Consider the following 19012-nt stretch of genomic DNA (forward strand, 5'->3'; position numbering starts at 1 on the left):
TGGGTGGATTCTTTTCCATCAATGAGTTATTGTTTTTTGAGTAGTGATCAAATTCAGTAGAAATCATTGAAATCAAACAAATTTTCTTTATTCTCAAAACGAGACAATTTCGAGTCATTTATCATTTTGAGCTAAATAAATTATTCAAAACAAATTTAACTCACTGAAAACAATTTATTTGAATTATATCGAGTCAAAAGAGTGAGATCGATCAGAAAAATCCACTCGAACAATTAATTTGGATTGTATAGAGTCAAAAAGTGAGTTTCTAAGAATTATAGCTCAATTATCAAATTATCAAATGATCGAATTATCAAACAAAATTAATTAAAAATTTATCAAGACCAGCGTTGGCGAGAATTATTGAATTATTATTATTGCAAGCGAAACTATCATTATTCAAACAAAAGCGAGCTTAAATTCACTGCGAAATTCATCATAATTAATTCTGCGAAAATTATTTTCTTTATGTGTGGAGAAAAATACCGGAAATAAAATTTTACATGCGATTAATTAAAGCGGAAAAACTCGATTTCAAATAAAAAGCCTTTATTTTTGTAATTTGGTTTGAAACAATTAAAAATTGAATAAAACATTTGTCATTTCAATCTAATTTCATTTTACTTTTGTTTTTCCTTCATGCCCGCTCTTCTTTATTATAGAATTGCTCAAATCTTGGCGTGACGGTGTGCACAAGCACAAACGTACCGTTACAATATGTACAAACCATGTGTCAGTTTTTGATCGTATGAACAGAGTTTCGAGATTACGAAGTGCGTGCGGGATCAATAAAAAAAAAATTTTCGTCATCTAAAGAAGTGTATATTACTATTTATTTTGTTATTTGTGATATATTAAACTGGTATCAAAGCGGCCGCGTAAATGTAGTCTGTGATGTGTGTGTGAAAAAGAATATAAAAAATGCGCGATGCATATATGTGAACGAAACTTTTCAAGATTTCATTATTTCGTTCGATTGGAAATAAGTGTTAACTGAAATAATCCTTCAATTAAACCAGAGTACGAGAAATATTGTCCAGTGCGAATATATTGTCAGTCGCGTGGTTATATATCATGTGTACATAGGTTATATATACGAATAAATAGAACAAAAATACACGCAACTGTTAGAATGATATTAGAAACTTTATCCGAGTAAATGGTTTCTGATTTATTTCTTGTGTCATCATTATTTTTAAACATCCCCATATTTTGCTTGATATTCAGTTTGGCTCTGCCCTCTCCGATCTTTGTTTTCACCCCATCAGTTTTGCAGCGGATCGATACATATTATTAATTCGTTCCCTAATATGTGTCCTATGATTTTCTACTCCTTCTTCATGATGATTGTGGTAACATGATTCGAGAGGTTTGTAACCATAATCTTGAATTGCACATTTTGTAAATCAGATTTTCAAAAAAATTTCTGGTCTTGGTATACTGGGTAGTTATTCTTTTCCCATTAGGTCTGTCGAGTGATAAATTTGGAAACTTGTTCCAGAAAGCCTTTGGATGCTTTTTTTGCTGATGATATGAAAAGTCGTATCTTCGGAATGCGGTGTGCAAACACAAATTTTGATAACAAAACTTATGGAATGACATGTATGTTGAGTATTTCCACTTTGCAAACTACAGATATGGAATTATTATAAAAAAAATTCATTCCGATAAGTCTACAGTTGCTCAGTTTTGGATGTGATCAAATATAATGCCTACCAACATCCCCAGAAACTTACAGAATTTCTGAATGCAATGTGCTCTATGTCATTTTAATGCAACATCATGACTTTTGACAACTTTTCATTATAAAGCTGTAGATTTGGATCATTGAAATACAACGAAAATCTGCAAACTATACAATTTATATACTGTGCCATTCATTTTACATTTTGACTCTAACCTTAACATATATATGAAGTACAAAATTGATTATAAAAGTCTTCAGTTGCTCATTTATGGATAGATTTGAAATTACTGTCTTCGAAGCTCATTGCGCAGATACATTGAACCGCAGCAGATACCTGCGAACTCTGAAATTTCTGTGGATAAATATATATGCGACGGATCACTCCTTATCTTTGATTATGGTAATATGCAATGGAACTTGGTTCGGCAAGGTTTTAAGTGTTCCTTTTCAAATAGTATTGAAGTTTGTATGACTGATACACAGCGAATACTTCCAAACTTTCATATTTCTGTGTTGCAGCGTGTGTGCCAATCATTCAAATCATTTACTCCAACCGTATCATGTAATCTAGAAAATTTATCACAAAAGTCTTCCGCTTTTCTAAATACTTCAATTTTCCTTTTTCTACTCCATTGTGAGTTTTCGAATTTCTAAATTCATTTCTGAATTGTCCTGAAATGGTTTTCCTCCAAAACCAATGCAGGTACCTTAAACGTCTTTGAATTCTGTTGCTCTGTAGAATTAAGTTCGCTTAGTTTTTTTTGCTGCTTTGAGTTCTGGCATAATAAATGTTAGAAGTTTTCAGGTACTTTTTTTCAGCAACTATCAAACTGTGGATAATTGGATCTCAGCGGCCACTTGCAAACTTTGGAAATATATTTCATTGGGGGCACGTTTTGGATGAAATGAAATCTCTAGATTCAGAATGCAAAAGCGACATTCAAAGTGGGCAAATCTGTTGGATTTTTCGTGTCTTGAATTTGATCTATCTTTCATTTGAATTTTGAAGAAAAGGGATAAATGAAATCTGTTCTATTAAGGAAATCTTTACGTCAGTTCTTTCTTGGTATGAAGACTTGGAAAAAATCGCCAAAGGCCACGGACAGACCGGTGACGAAATATTTTCAGTACAATTTTGACGAAAAATAGATCTTTTTTCACGGAAACCAACGTTATAAGCCGAAAATCATATTACAGCCCACGAAACGCATTTCTTCACACTCTTGGGTTCCTAATACACAAAACTGATTAGAAAATAAGGAGAAATATCACCGACGTGCAAGAACAAACCAGTGCCGAAATATTTCCAGTATAATTTTGACGAAAAATCGGTCTTTTTTCGGGGAAACCAACGTTATAAGCCGAAAATCATATCTCGGCCTCCAACCCACTTTCCACCGTGCTCTTGGATTCCTAATAGACAAAACATATTAGGAGACAAGGGGAAAAATCACCGAAGTCCAAGAACAAACCTGTGCCGAAATATTTTCAGTAAAATTTTGACGAAAAATGGTCCTTTTTCGTGGAAACCAACGTTATAAGCCGAAAATCATATCTCGGCCCTCAACCCGCTTTCTACCGTTCTCTTGTGTTCCCAATAAGCATAGCAGATTAGAGTAGAAGAAAAAAAATCGCCCAAATCCATGGACAGACCTGTGACGGAATATTTTCTGTACAATGTTGACGAGAAATTTGTTGTTTTTCGTGGAAACCAACGTTATAGGCCGAAAATCATATTACGGCCCACAACACGCATTTCTTCATGCTCTTGGGTTCCCAATAGACAAAACATATTAGAAGACAAGGAGAAAAATCACCAAAGTCCAAGACCAAACCAGTGCCTAAATATTTTCAGTACAATTTTGAAGAAAAATTGGTCTTTTACGTGGAAACCAACATTATAAACCGAAATTAATTTCTCGGGCCTCATCCCGGATTTCTCCATGCTGTTGAGTTCCTAATAGGAATAACATATTAGAGTATAAGAGAAAAAATCGCCAAAGTTCAAGGGCAGACTTGTGACGAAATATTTTCACTACAATTTTTACGAAAAATTGGTTTTCTATGGTGGAAACCAACTTTATAAGCCGAACATCATATCCAGGGAAAATAAGGTTGTGAAAAGTACATTGATGGTCCCTTATTTGCTGATAATTTCATGAAAAAAATTATCCCATAAAAAAATGTTCGTATTAGAATGGAATCTATAAAAATGTACTAAGCAAATAATTCATAGAAATTTAAACTAAAATCCTATAACCGTCATAACATAAATGAGGAACTTTTGAGAAAAAAGGCGTGATATCAAACCATAAACTTCCCCTTGGGAAAAAAAGGTTGGGACAAGTCCGTTGATGGTCCCTTGTTTCTGGATGACATAGAAAAAAGATTCAGAACCAGGAAAAAAATTATATAGAAATAATAAACGAAAAATTGAAAAGTTCAAAAAAATTCAACAATAAAAAACAATCGAAAAAAATTCTGTAAAGAAAAATAAAAATTTTCAAAAAAATTCATAAATATTGAACAAATTGAAAAATGTACTATCCAAGTTACATGCAGTATAAAAATGTATGATATCAATTAGAGGCCAAGTTTTTATTGATAATTTGGAATATTTATTGAATAAATCGGAAACTTTAATTGAAACTCATGATAATTATTTTCAAGAAAAAAGTTAATTAAAAAAAAGTCATAACGGAAGTTACGTGCAGTACTAAAATGTATTATATCAATTCGAGGTCAAGTATTTATCGGTTATTCGAAATATAATCTCCGGCGACAAATGAGCGTTGAGAATCCTTGTCGGGCTCACAACGTTTCATCAAAATTACTAAAAAATTAATGGAAATGCATTCATTAAAAATTCACATGAAAGTCATTCGTTACTTCAACAAGGTACACACTTTAAAGAATCGATTCCCCTCCGATTTTCAGGATCCCCTGGTATTATTCACAACATTCAACTTCGATTGGATCGGTACAAATTATGTTCAAATATGTCTTAAACGTACTTGTCCGGCCCATCACTTTTTATTCAAATTGCTCATTCGAAAATTGCTCTGTCGAGATCGACGGTTCCACAGTTTTCAATGTCCAAGTATGTTTCTCCATGGTTCTCGTGGTCTAGGATAATTCATCCATGGGTTTTGCTATCTAGATATATTCCTCCATGGTTTTCAATGTCTAGACATGTTCCTTCATGGTTTTCGTGGTCCAGGTATTTCTCCATGGCTTCCGTCGTTTTGGTATGTTTTTTATGTTTTTCGAGGTCTAGGTCAACGATTCCGCAGTTTTCAATATCCAGGTATGTATTCCCATTGTTTTCGAGGACTACGTCGACGACTTCATATTTTTTACTATCCCGGTCCATAGCTCCATAGTTTCCGATATTGAAGTGAATTTGTCCATGGTTTCGGATATGAAGGTCAACGGCGCCATAGTTTCCGATAGTGTAGTAAGTTTTTCGAAGGATTTTGATGTCTAGGTTGACGACCACATGGTTTTCGATGTCTAGATTGATGACTCCATGGTTTTCGATATCTAGGTCGACGGCTCTATAGTTTTCGATGTCTAGGTCGGCGACTATAGGGTTTTCGACGTCTAGGTGCATGCCTTCATATTTTTCAATATATCGTCGACAATTTTATATTTCCCGATATTTAGGTAAACGATGAAATGGTTTGCAATATATTTCCTCATAGTTATCGATATCTATATCGGGGATTTAATAGTTTACATTGACGAGGCAGGTCCTGTTGTTACAGAAGACCATGAACAAATATCACTGCATACCAATAACTATAAAGCTGTCATCTTAGACATTGAATACCATGAAAACGTCTCCTTGGACATTGCAAACCATTGACAGTATCCATGTCAACATGGAATCCATTGAAAGAGAAGTAAGAAGAAGATCGTTTCAAAAATCAATTTTCCAAGTGAACAAATGGAGCTTTTCAAAAAAAGGAATAGAAAATTGAAATATCATCCCATTGCACAAGAATTTCCCACTCTTTCATTGGAAAATTTGATATGCTGAATGGATTATCAAAATCGGCCCCATTCTTGCTTGTAAAAGGTTTCAACTCACATGAACATAACCGCACAGTTTTCGTCCGTCTACATAGAAAAATTGGCTGTGTTGATTGATTTTGTCACATAGAGACAAGCACTCAACTTCAAACAAATCGTTTTAATAACTTTCGTTATTGTCCCGCTTCTTAAAAATAAGTGAAATCAGAAAAAAAAATAATTGAAAAAGTAAAAAAGAAACACCACGTATTAAAAGGTCGCGACCGTAGTTTCCAATGATTTTCTATATTGACATTATAAATAAAACACTTGAAAATATAAAAAAATGAGGTCGTTTTCTGAAATTGCCAAATACAGTGAATGAAATACGGTTCCTATATAGTTGTCACTCTCAAAAAGAAGTGAAATCAGTAAATAACTTCTCAAAGAAAAAAAGGCACGGCAAGTATTAAAAGATCGTTCATTTCATTTCTTTGTCCGTTCGTTTAATTGTTCAATTTTATCCATAAATTTCACCCATCTATATTGTTTACCAAATCATTATATCCCCTAGGAAAAAACAGGTTGGGACAAGTACATTGATGGTCCCTCGTTTGCTGATAATTTTATCCATACGAAATCTTTAAAAATAATTCTTTTAAAAAATTGTCAAAAAAAGTATTTTATAGAAAAAAATATACACAACAATTCGCAAAAAATTTCACTAATCTTGAAAAAACATTATCTTTAAAAAAAACTAATCTGTATCTATTTTTTAAAGTGTCAAAACAATCAAATAACAAGAAAAAAATAAAAAACCGAACAATCGCGCTTGAAATCATTTTGGAAACCGATGCCTCATTCTTCTTATTTGATTCGAACAGCTAAATCAATTGAAAAAAATTCCATCTCATTTACGTGCAGCATTAAAGTTTATTATATCAATTCGAGGCCGAGTATTTTCTAATGAATTGAAAAAAGTTTAGTGCTGCACTTGAATTACGTGCAGCACTAAAATTTATGTTATCAATCGAAGGACAAGTAATTTATGAGTAACTTCAAATTTCAACATTATGGAATTGTTCTAAGAAGCTTTTAAATCCAAAAAAATCACATTCAAGCTAGTCATTTCTTACTCTATGGTGACAGAGACTTATAAGAAAATCGATTCTTTTCAGACTTTCAGGAGCTTCTGATATTATTCACAATATTCAACCTCGATTGGATCGATACAAATTATGTTTAAATATGAGTTAAAAGTACTTGTCCGGCCCATCACTTTCTATTAAAATTGTTCATTTAAATAAAAATCAGGGCTTTTCTAGAACTGATGGAGCACCAATATTCATGCAGAGGGAATTTATCTTCAGCTAATTTTCCCTTGATTGCACTAATTTAATAAGAATGGAAACGAATTGTCCTGTAATATACAAGGCATGTTCTTGTACATCTATGAATAAAAAACATTTTGCACATTAAATATGTTCGAGCTTCCAAAATAACTCCCCAGTTTGACGGGAATTTGTACTTGTCACTTCTTCCAGCGAATGAATTTCATTCGGCATAACTAACCTATACTATTATTAAGAACATTACACTAATAATAAAACGCATTTCATTAAATTTTTAACCGGATGCTGCCGTAGAATTTCGTTTTTTTATGATTGGTTTTTATTTGAATGAATAATGGCGGGCCGCATAAGTACATTTAACTCATATTTAAACATAATTTGTATCGATCCAATCGAGGTTGAATATTGTGAATAATATCAGAAGTTCCTGAAAGTCTGAAAAGAATCGATTTTCTTATATGTCTTTGCCACCATAGAGTAAGAAATGACTAGCTTGAATGTGATTTTTTTGGATTTAAAAGCTTCTTAGAACAATTCCATAATGTTGAAATTTGAAATTACTCATAAATTACTTGTCCTTCGATTGATATCATAAATTTTAGTGCTGCACGTAATTCAAGTGTAGCACTAAACTTTTTTCAATTCATTAGAAAATACTTGGTCTCGAATTGATATAATAAACTTTAATGCTGCACGTAAATGAGATGGAATTTTTTTCAATTGATTTAGCTGTTCGAATCAAATAAGAAGAATGAGGCATCGGTTTCCAAGTTTGTTTTTATGGATGGAATTATCAGCAAACACGACACCAACAATGTACTTGTCCCAACCTTTTTTTTCCCTAGGGGAAGATTATGGTTTGATATCACGTCTTTTTTCTCGAAAGTTCCTTATTCATGTTTTGATGACTATATAATTTTAATTTAAATTCCTATGAATTATTTACGATTTACTGCTTATAACGGTGGTTTCCACGAAAAAGGACCTATTTTTCGTCAAAATTCTACTGGAAATATTTCGGTACTGGTTTGTTCTTTCACGTTGGTGATTTTCCCCCTTATCTTCTAATATGTTTTGTGTAATAGGAACCCAAGTGAGTGAAAAAATGCGTCTTGTGGGCTGTAATATGATTTTCGGCTTATAACGTTGGTTTCTGCGACAAAAGATCTATTTTTTGTCAAAATTGTACTGGAAATATTTCGTCACCTTGGCCTTGGCCTTTGGCGATTTTTTCCAAGTCTTTATAGCAAGAAAGAACTGTCGTAAAGATTTCCTTAATAGAACAGATTTTATTTATCCCTTTTCTTCAAAATTCAAAAGAAAGATAGATCAAATTCAAGACACGAAAAATCCAACAGATTTACCCACTTTAAATGTCGCTTTTGCATTCTGAATCTAGAGATTTCATTTCATCCAAAAAATGCCCCCAATGAAATATATTTCCAAAGTTTGCAAGTGGCCGCTGAGGTCCAATTATCCACAGTTTGATAGTTGCTGAAAAAAAGTTCCCGAAAACTTCTAACATTTGTTATGCCAGAACTTAAAGCAGCAAAAAAAATTAAGCGAACTTAATTCAACAGAGCAACAGAATTCAAAGACGTTTAAGGTACCTGCATTGGTTTTGGAGGAAAACCATTTCAGGACAATTCAGAAATGAATTTAGAAATTCGAAAACTCACAATGGAGTAGAAAAAGGAAAATTGAAGTATTTAGAAAAGCGGAAGACTTTTGTGATGAATTTTCTAGATTACATGATACGGTTGGAGTAAATGATTTGAATGATTGGCACACATGCTGCAACACAGAAATATCAAAGTTTAGAAGTATTCGCTGTATATCAGTCATACAAAATTCAATACTATTTGAAAAGAACACTTAAAAACTTGCCGAAACAAGTTCCATTGCATATTACCATAATCAAAGATAAGGGGTGATCCGTCGCATATATATTTATCCACAGAAATTTCAGAGTTCGCAGGTATCTGCTGCAGTTCAATGTATCTGCGCAATGAAGTTCGAAGACAGCAATTTCAAATCTATCCATAAATGAGCAACTGAAGACTATTATAATCAATTTTTTGCTGCATAATATAGATGTTACAGATAGAGTCAAAATGTAAAATGAATGGCACAGTATTTAAATTGTATAGTTTGCAGATTTTTGCAGTATTCCAATGTTCCGAATCTACAGCATTATAATGAAAAGTTGTCAAAAGTCATGATGTTACATTAGAATGACATAGCGCACATTGCATTCAGCAATTCTGTAAGTTTCTGAGGATGTTGGTAGGCATTATATTTGATCGCATCCGAAACTGAGCAACTGTAGACTTATCGGAATGAATTTTTTTTATAATAATTCCATATTTGTAGTTTGCAAAGTGGAAATACTCAACATACATGTCATTCTATAAGTTTTGTTATCAAAATTTGTGTTTGCATACCGCATTCCTAAGATACGACTTTTCATATCATCAGCAAAAAAGCATCCAAAGGCTTTCTGGAAAAGTTTCCAAATTTATCGCTCAACAGACCTAATGGGAAAAGAATAACTACACACTATACCAAGACCACATTTTTTTTGAAAATTTGATTTACAGAATGTGCAATTCAATATCATGGTTAGAAACCTCTCGAATCATGTTACCACAATCATCATGAAGGAGTAGAAGATCATAGGACACATATTAGGGAACGAATTAATAATATATATATCATTCTAACAGTTGCGTGTATTTTTGTTCTATTTATTCGCATATATAACCTATGTACATTAGGGTGGCCCTTAATATGGGTAAAAAAAAAAAATTAATCGCCCCGCCCCCCAAAACGGTTCCAAATGATAAAAAAAAAATCTACGCAAAGCCGTAGCTATGTCCGGTAAGAGGAAGACGTCCCTGTAAGCATGAACTTGGTTTTAAATATCAATTTTTCTGCATGATTTAGTAATTTTTAAAAATGTTGTATTTCAGTGAAAAATGGTCGTATCGAGGTCTAAAAAAACGCATTTTGAAGCTTCAAGTTTCTAATTTCAAAATCTTATGACGAAAAAAATGCAGAGCTACATGTTATGCGCAATTTTGAGAAAAAGTGCGAGAAAAAAACAGCAAATTTTTATGCTTTTTTATCAATTCCATAAGCGTAGATTTATTTTTTTCAACTAAGCCATGGTATGGTCCGGATAGCTGGTTTATTAAGCTTCAATTTGCTTTTTTTAAAACTTGGGTAGGACCATTTTTTGCTGAGATGTTGAACTTTGAATGAAAAACTCTTTTGTCTTTCATCGACGATATCTCAGCAACCAATGGTCGCACAGGAAATTCAAGGGCAGTTCTGAAAATTGGAATAATGTCCTACAAGGTTCCGTTGCAATCTTGAAGATCCATTTTTTATTCCATCTTTGTCGTGAATTTAAAAAAATAGGAAAAAAAAGGTAATTTATGGTTTTTCAGAAGCTCTCAATGTTGGAAGCCTTAAGAAAAACAATCAATTTTCATCAAAAACTTTCGGAATTTTTTTTTTGTATATTTCAACCTTATTTATGGGAAAAATGTAGAAAAAACTTGGAAATTTTTCATTTTTCATTTTTGTCATGATCATGACTCGTTTAACGTAAAAAACGTGACCCTCCGATTTGATTAATGTTTGATCGGTTGCAACGAAGAAACGATTGGTTAGATCGAAATGTAACTTCGGCAGGGTTTTTGGGGGTATATTGAGCTGTAAATGGCATACTCAACATCAGTCATTTCATGATTATTTGAAATTTGACTGTTGACTTTCTGAAAAACCATAAAATACATTTTTTCCTATTTGTTTAAATTCACGACAAGGATGAAAGGAAAATTTCACCTTCAAGATCGCAACGGAATCTTGTAGGACATTCATTCCAGTTTTCAGAACTGCCCTTGAATTTCCTGTGCGACCATTGGTTGCTGAGATATCGTCAATCAAAGACAAAAGAGTTCTTCTTAATTCAAAGTTCAACATCTCAGCAAAAAATGGTCCTACCGAAGTTTGTAAAAAAGCAAATTGAAGCTTAATAAACTAGCTATCCGTTCCATACCATGGCTTAGTTGAAAAAAATAAATCTACGCTTGTGGGATTGATAAAAAAGCATACAAATTTGCTTTTTTTTTCTCGCACTTTTTCTCAAAATTGCGCACAACATGTAGCTCTGCATTTTTTTCGTCATAAGATCTTGAAAATAGAAACCTGAAGCTTCAAAATGCATTTTTTTAGACCTCTATACGACCATTTTTCACTGAAATACAACATTTTTAAAAATTACTAAAACATGCAGAAAAATTGATATTTAAATCCAAGTTCATGCTTACAGGCATGTCTTCCTCTTACCGGACATAGCTACGGCTTTGCGTAGATTTTTTTTTATCATTTGGAACCGTTTTGGGGGGCGGCGCGATCAATTTTTTTTTCACCCATATTAAGGGCCACCCTAATGTACATATGATATATAACCACGCCACTGACAATATATTCGCACTGGACAATATTTCTCGTACTCTGGTTTAATTGAAGGATTATTTTAGTTAACGCTTATTTCCAATCGAACGAAATAATGAAATCTTGAAAAGTTTCGTTGACATATGCATCGCGCATTTTTTATATTCTTTTTCACACACACATCACAGACTACATTTACGCGGCCGCTTCGATACCGGTTTAATATATCACAAATAAGAAAATAAATAGTAATATGCACTTCTTTAGATGACGAAAATTATTTTTTTATTGATCCCGCACGCACTTCGTAATGTCGAAACTTTTTTCATACGACCAAAAATTGACACATAGTTTACATGGACTCATGGTGCATATATATATATGTATATCGATCGAATTTATGACTGCTGTTACCAGCTGTACTGCGCCGTGTGCTACGTTCTGAAGTTGACGTCAGATTTCCAATCATCAACAACCAATTTCAACCAATCATAACATCTGAAAATAGATGTCGTCAGATCCAACCAATCAGAAACTCGATAGCATCAAAGTGCCTTTGATCGTGTTTATAAATACAGACGTATGAATTCTTGAATGTGTTGGTAACTTTTGCATAATCTTGAGCCCGTGCAAAGTTCTTTCTCAGCAATTACGCCACCGATAATGCTGATTTTGGGCGCAATCAAAATACAATTTATTAATTAGTCTTCAGTTCAATTTTCAAAGCCTCAGACGACTCAGGAGGTTGGTAATTGAACAAAATTACATGCCAATTTTACCTCCACCACCGCGAATCGTTTTATTCAGAGAATGTATACTCTCGGCGAGCTCGGGCCAGCATACGACAGGGCTGTCAATGTACTTGTCCCGAGACTCTACAGAGTCTCTTGATTAATGTTTCATATGATTGAAGTTGAGTTTTATTGAGTAAAATTTATTATTAAGATACTTCTCTGATTTATCTAATGGTTTAACAGATTGAGATGGTCGGAATTCGTAAAAACCAATTTTAGCCCTTTTTTTCCATGGAAGAAAAATTTTGGACATGTAGGAGTTAAATAGACGCCCGGTTTCGGTTTCAGCGCATCAAAATACAAAAAGAGCGTATTCGATCTAGATCAATAAATGTCTTCCCATACCCATCATAGCGATTTTAGCTGTTTACTCAAAATTTTGTAGGTATAATAGCCAATCTAACTGCAGATTCAGATTCAGCGCATCAAATTGCATAAAAAACACCCCCGATTAACGACGGAGACAACTTTTATCATGCTTTTAACAATAATTTTCGACCATTTTCGCGGTTTATTGGAATTGCCTCAAAATTTTGGCAGTGTATATTGGCCAATCTGACCCCGAATTTGGATTCAGCGGACCAAAATACGTAGAGATTGATGGATCCGTTTCTAGGTACTGACCACTTTTGTTTTGTGTGACGGTGTAATTGACTGTTTTTTAGCACAACATCGATTTTTAGAACGACTCCGACAATAATACTACCGCCACGTCCCTATCTTTTTCCGTTTGATTCCCTTCATAACATTATCGTGTATTTTTTCGTTCAAGACTTATTGACAAAAATCTGTGCATGGAAATAGGTACTTCCACCGTTTACACCAATTTCTCACACCGGTCCACCATATTGGAACTACTATCTTTGATACTGAATTAAAAAATTTCGAGTCCCGATTTGTAATCAGTGACCTCGAAAACCACTGAATGCCGAATTTCAAGTTGATATAAAACAAAATGTTGTCTACTAGAATTGTCCACTTCATTATCAAATCCTCTACCAGTGACGGGGTTAATTTCAATCCTAAAAAAAATATGCTCATAGACGCTTCTTTTTTAATTTTTTTTCGGGCTGAACAAAAAAGAGATGCTGATTACATTTCAATAAACTGACCTGAGAGCAGCTTTGTCACAGGCATCAGGCGTATCAACAGCTGGCAGAGATTCTGTATCAAAATCAACATTATCGAAATCCTCGCCAGAATCCACCGAGCGACCTCTCAAGTGGGTTTCAGGATCATTGGTTAGGATTGAACTTTCGATGCTTGCTTCCGCGCTACTTTTACCTTTGGCTGAACTACGGCGTACTATCGTCAATGTTCCTTGCTCTGCAATCAAAAGAATTGCGATTATCCAAACGGTCAACAACAAATCCTATAATCCCAAGAGTCAACTATTTGACATGACATATGATAATTATGATACAACGGACATTAACGATCACCTCGATGTTTAAAAAATAACAGATACTTCATTTCGATTTTAGTAGATCGGAATTGTTTTTCACTATAAATTTTATAACAATGATCAAGAGGAGAACTAGCAGTGAAATATAATAGTTTTCCCAAATATTTAGTAATTGTCACTATTCAAAAAAAAGGGAAATTACTATAAAAGTCCTTTGAAAAAGTAAAAAAACGCCAAGTATTAAAAGACCGTGACCGTAGTTTCGATCTAGAGTCGCGGCAGCGACTCTGAGACAAGTACATTTATAACAACAACATGACATGACGAGTTGCTGCCAGAGACTCTTTACCGGAGCGATAGCGTTTCCAATTGTTTTCGAAAATTTTCAAAATTTGTTTCTTTAATAATTAATTAACTATAGTATTCCAGAGAATATTATAAGTTAACGTATTTTTTATTTTTTTTTTCTTTCGATCGCGACCTCTTCGAACTCTGTAGTTTAACGCGTTGAAGAGATATTAATTATTTATTTTTTAATAGCATCAAAAAATGGGTCGGATTTTCGCACACATTTTTGATGTTTATTTGTTTTTTTTTAGTGACAAATCTGGTGCCATAATACATTTTATATACCTATATATTTTTTTCTGGTGCCATAATACAAGTATATACTTATATATATTTCGTGATATGACGTATGGTGTGTTGTTAAATGAATGAGGTTATAAAGATCGCGTTTGACAGTTCTCTGTAGTACAAGTATATATCTATATATTTCCGTGATGTAAAAGAAAGATCGCGAATGTAACAGTTTTCACCGACTATTCACCGACTATTTAAAAGCAGGACAATGTTTAGTGAAAATGGTGAAAAAAGTAAAGATGAAGAAAAGCGAAATAGAGGTCGAAATCCAAGATTGTGTTTTCAACAGTTAAAGTTTCATACGCAGAAGACTGCCAGTCAGAAGACCGAAATAAAATTTTGGTTCCTTCCGGATAGAGATTTCTTGAGTTGGTCCGTATTCTGAATTTTTGGATCAACAAAAATTTTTGGATCCGCAAAGAAAATGAAGAAAGATAGAGTGCAGGTGAGTATACTTGCAGGCTCCGGTGACAATGCTTTTAAGTAAGTAGAATAATTTTTCAATATAATAGTAATTTTCTGATTACAGAATCTTTTATCTCCAGTGCTAATGAAATGTGGAAGCGGTCTGTTGCTGTTCCTTTTCATTTTTGGTTGTGAAGACTGTCGCAATGGTCCAAGTCCACGGGTTCCTAAAGTGTCAGAATTTGTTACGGACCAGCAAAAATTTTGTTGTCTGAGATAAAGGTATCAAAATTTGATCCTCAATCAGAATTTAAACCACAAGTTAATAGTAGAGATGACGATGAAATTGCAATCAACAGCGTTAAAGTTTCATACTAGAAGACTGCCAGTCAGAAGACCGAGATAAAATTTTGGTTCCTTTCGGATAGAGATTTCTTGAGGTTTGGATCAACGTTGATCTGCAAAGAAAATGAAGAAAGATCAAGTGCGGGTGAGTATACTTGCAGGCTCCGGTGACAATGCTTTTGAGTAAGTAGAATAATTTTTCAATATAATAGTAATTTTCTGATTACAGAATCTTTTATCTCCAGTGCTAATGAAATGTGGAAGCGGTCTGTTGCTGTTCCTTTTCATTTTTGGTTTTGAAGATTGTCGCAATGGTCCAAGCGTAGAGGTTCCTAAAGTGTCAGAACTTGTTACGGACCAGCAAATCTGAGATAAAGGTATCAAAATTTGATCCTCAATCAGAATATAAACCACAAGCCCTATAAACTCGTTCAGTTTAATAGTATAGATGAAGATGAAATTGCAATAAAAATTTTTTTTTATTACAGTGGAAGCGGTGTTTCCTGATAAAACTCTTTTGATTCAAATGGACACGGTGTGATTTTTCCATGACCTCAGTTTGGTTGGTCAACACGGTTTTACAGTCTCAAGCGTTCCATGAAAATATATGGCTCAAAGTCTTGATTGTCCAGATTTCGTGATCTCAAGTGATTGATATGGAGGTATTCCTTGAGCCAAGGGCTTCAAATGAGTGGATACTGGGAATGAGATTCTTGGGTCAGACTCGTTGGGAATATGTTAGAACTTTTCAGTTCTGGAAGGTGCGATACTACAGAGAATGAAATTTCGATTCAGGTATATTTATATGCATTTTTTTGTAGTTTTCTATCAAATTGAATGAGAAACGAAGTCATCATTATGTGATTAATTGTATTCTATTTCAGTTAAAAAAAAAAATATTTCTGGATTTTCGCTGTGAGAATTCCGTCCAAACTGCTTGGTCATTTTTCGTGTTGCTCTTGCCAAGACACAACCATTGATTCAAGTGTTTCTCAAGGTAAGTCAGTATCCAAGTTTAACGCTACGAATTAGTCGATGATGGAAATTATTGCAATCATGGTTTGAAACACTTATATATATATATATATTTACGTTTTTTGCAGTTTTCCTCGTTGTTGCTGATAAGAAGTTAAGGACTTGTGGCTTGGTTCATCGTGTTTTTCAGAAACGAGTTTGCTTAATGTATTTTGGTAAAAAATATGGTCCATTTTGAAATTTGCTCTGACTCGTTAATTCAGAAGTCAATGGGGTTGGAGAAGAAATTTATGAGGGCGTTGATGGAATTCTTGATAATTTAGAAAATGGCGCTGAATTTGTAACCGCATAACAGACTATTCGAAAGTATTGATGATTTTTAATCGAACAAAGTAAAATTTAAGTTGGAAATAAAATATGCGCGCGCATGTTTGTTTGGCTGTATAGTACTTAAAACAACTTTAATGTATAATAAAATGATTTTTCAAAAAAACTAATTCTGTGTAAGTTGGATTTTCAATATCGCGTTATCTGGAATTTTTATTAGCCGTAATTTGATATATTTTTCTCTTTCAATGAGGCAGGGAATTTTTTAAAAAATTTCCAAGGTAGGGAAACTAAAAATCTATTTTATTAATTAAAAATTTTTCCGAATACACTGATAGGTAATAATTATAATGCAGGAAATTCTATATTCACTTGTGCACAGACTTATGTCGGTCTTTCTCGTGTTACTACCTTAGACGGACTACATTTAATCAATTTCGATCCCCATTCTGTAAAAGCAGATGAGTTAGCTATAAGGGAATACAATCGTCTCAGACAGAAGTTTCGTACAGATCTTGTCCTCATAAAGTTTGCCAAACAATGGGCTCCCAAAATTCCAGATTTTGTTTGGGCTATATCCAAAAATGTTATGGAGTGTCAATCAGCGGCAAGTGAATGGAAAAATATGAGCTCCTGGTCTATTAACGGATTAACCAATACGGATGGTGTTTCGTGTTATGCTAATTCTATTATACAATGTATTTTCAATTGCAAACCTCTTAGGGAAGAATTTTTCAGAACTTCGGAGGAGAAAGAAAATCCTATACCTCTTTTACTTCGGTCTTATGTGGAAAGAAATAAATCAGTGAGTTCATGCGTTGTAAGAGAATATGTAGGAGAATCGTTTATTCAAAAAAAACAGCACGACGTTTCTGAATTTTTCATGGGAATCTGCAAAAAATCTGATTTACTTCAAAATGCTGTAGAACATAAATTGATTATTAACGCTCTCAGACCGAGACCTATTTCGCGTTGACGGAAAATGATTCCCTTCATGATTTTATCTCAAAATACTTTCTAGTTTCCGAATCCATTGTGACATTTCGGTTTTTTTGTTGGGAAATATGAATGTTTGAATGTTCGCTGCGCGCAGCACCAGGTCCTTGGGGAGCAAAATCAGGAAAATTTACGAATGAATCTAGCACCGAATACCTTAAATACATCATATTAGCTTCCCTTTGAAAGGAAATAACGTTTGGAGTACGAAAAAAAAATTTATACCCACTTTTCTTTTGCGATAACTAAAGCACCTTTTCACACAACGCCAACTCAACATGAAACGCCGACTTCATATTGATATTTCGATGAGTTAAAGCAGTTTATCTCTTGGTTTAGGAGTATCTAAGGTGCAATCTAACCTTGCTTGATGGAAATAGGCAGTTAGAACCCCGACCTTACTGACCGATGCAGTTTTATTGGGCCTGGAAGCGCTTGTTGCGTAGAAGCAACATACGGTCCGAGAGGGTTAAAGTTCGATGTAAAGCTTGTCAATATACGACCACAGATGAACAAGCAAATAATATACTAGTTTTGAGCTTTCCGCGTGTTAAAAAAGCTTTTACTTTACAGGAATTAATCGAACATAGTTTGTCTCAGTGGAATCGGATTGAAGGTCATCAGTGCAATGCTTGTGGCGGAATGGGAACACTCTTAACAAAAACTTCGCTATCAACTGTTCAAAGCGTTTTGATTCTTCAACTTTTAATATTATCTATAGATGAAAAAACTATGAAACTTTCAAAGATTGATTTTAGTATTAAAGGTATTCCATCCGCTGTAGTTACTGTTTGCGGCGAAAAATATAAAGTCAATAGTGCTATTTTCCATCATGATCGAACAGTATTTGAAGGGCATTATACGAACATGTTAAGATCTGGTACGTCATGGGTTTTTGCTGATGATGCTAATGTCGAAAAAAGAAGTTGGCCGAGAAACGCCAAGAATAGTTATGTGTATTTCTTGGAACGAACAAAAAAATGAATTAACGATAATAGTTGTGTCGTAACATGTCCTGTGAATTTTTTTCAAGTTCACAGTGCACAAAAAGTAGTCAAATCAAACCGTGAAAACAGCATGAGTGCTGTAAAAAAATTGGAGACAAGTACATTTATGTTTTATGTAACCTCGACTGATGAGTGAAACCCGACGTGTTACTCGTGTAGTCCAAAAAATAAATGCTCGATGATTTATAAGAAGTTGTTCGATCTATTCTCTGGAAACTTGCTTCAATAATGAGCAATTCATTACTAAAGGTTATAAAAAAAAACTATTTCAAACGTAATGAATAAAAAAAATGAATCTGTTAAATCTTGGTAATGTATGAAAAACATTTGGTTCAAAGGAACAAAAGGTTGTCAAATAAATGCAAAAGGGACGAGTACATCGGATGACGAATAAACAAAATTTTTAACATAATGGTATGTAAAAAAAATTACGAAACCAACTGTGTTTGAATAAAACAATTAAGAAAAGCTTTCACAAATCATGAAAAAACATTATATTAAAAAAAATAAAAATCTGGAATTATTTTGTAAAGGAAAAAGAAAATCAAATAGAACGTGAAAAATTCATTCTTACGGGAAGTATCCGGAACTTGAGAAAG

At 33.7% G+C, this 19012-nt stretch overlaps 1 protein-coding gene across 12 annotated transcripts in view; it reads right to left on the reverse strand.

The window, feature by feature from the left end:
• Positions 1-19012, reverse strand: part of LOC122408384 (calcium/calmodulin-dependent 3',5'-cyclic nucleotide phosphodiesterase 1-like) — an 885001-nt gene that overhangs the window by 369091 nt on the left and 496898 nt on the right. For all 12 annotated transcript variants that reach the window (XR_006260480.1, XM_043415134.1, XM_043415133.1 and 9 more), the window contains one exon: positions 13424-13637. Coding sequence is in view for 11 of the 12 variants with exons in the window: in XM_043415134.1 (XP_043271069.1) it covers positions 13424-13637 (214 nt within the window). In the remaining variant the exon portion in view is untranslated. The remainder of the gene's footprint in view (positions 1-13423; positions 13638-19012) is intronic.

Source organism: Venturia canescens, chromosome 3 (genome assembly GCF_019457755.1).
Source record: "Venturia canescens isolate UGA chromosome 3, ASM1945775v1, whole genome shotgun sequence".
Taxonomy (NCBI): Eukaryota; Metazoa; Arthropoda; class Insecta; order Hymenoptera; family Ichneumonidae; genus Venturia; species Venturia canescens.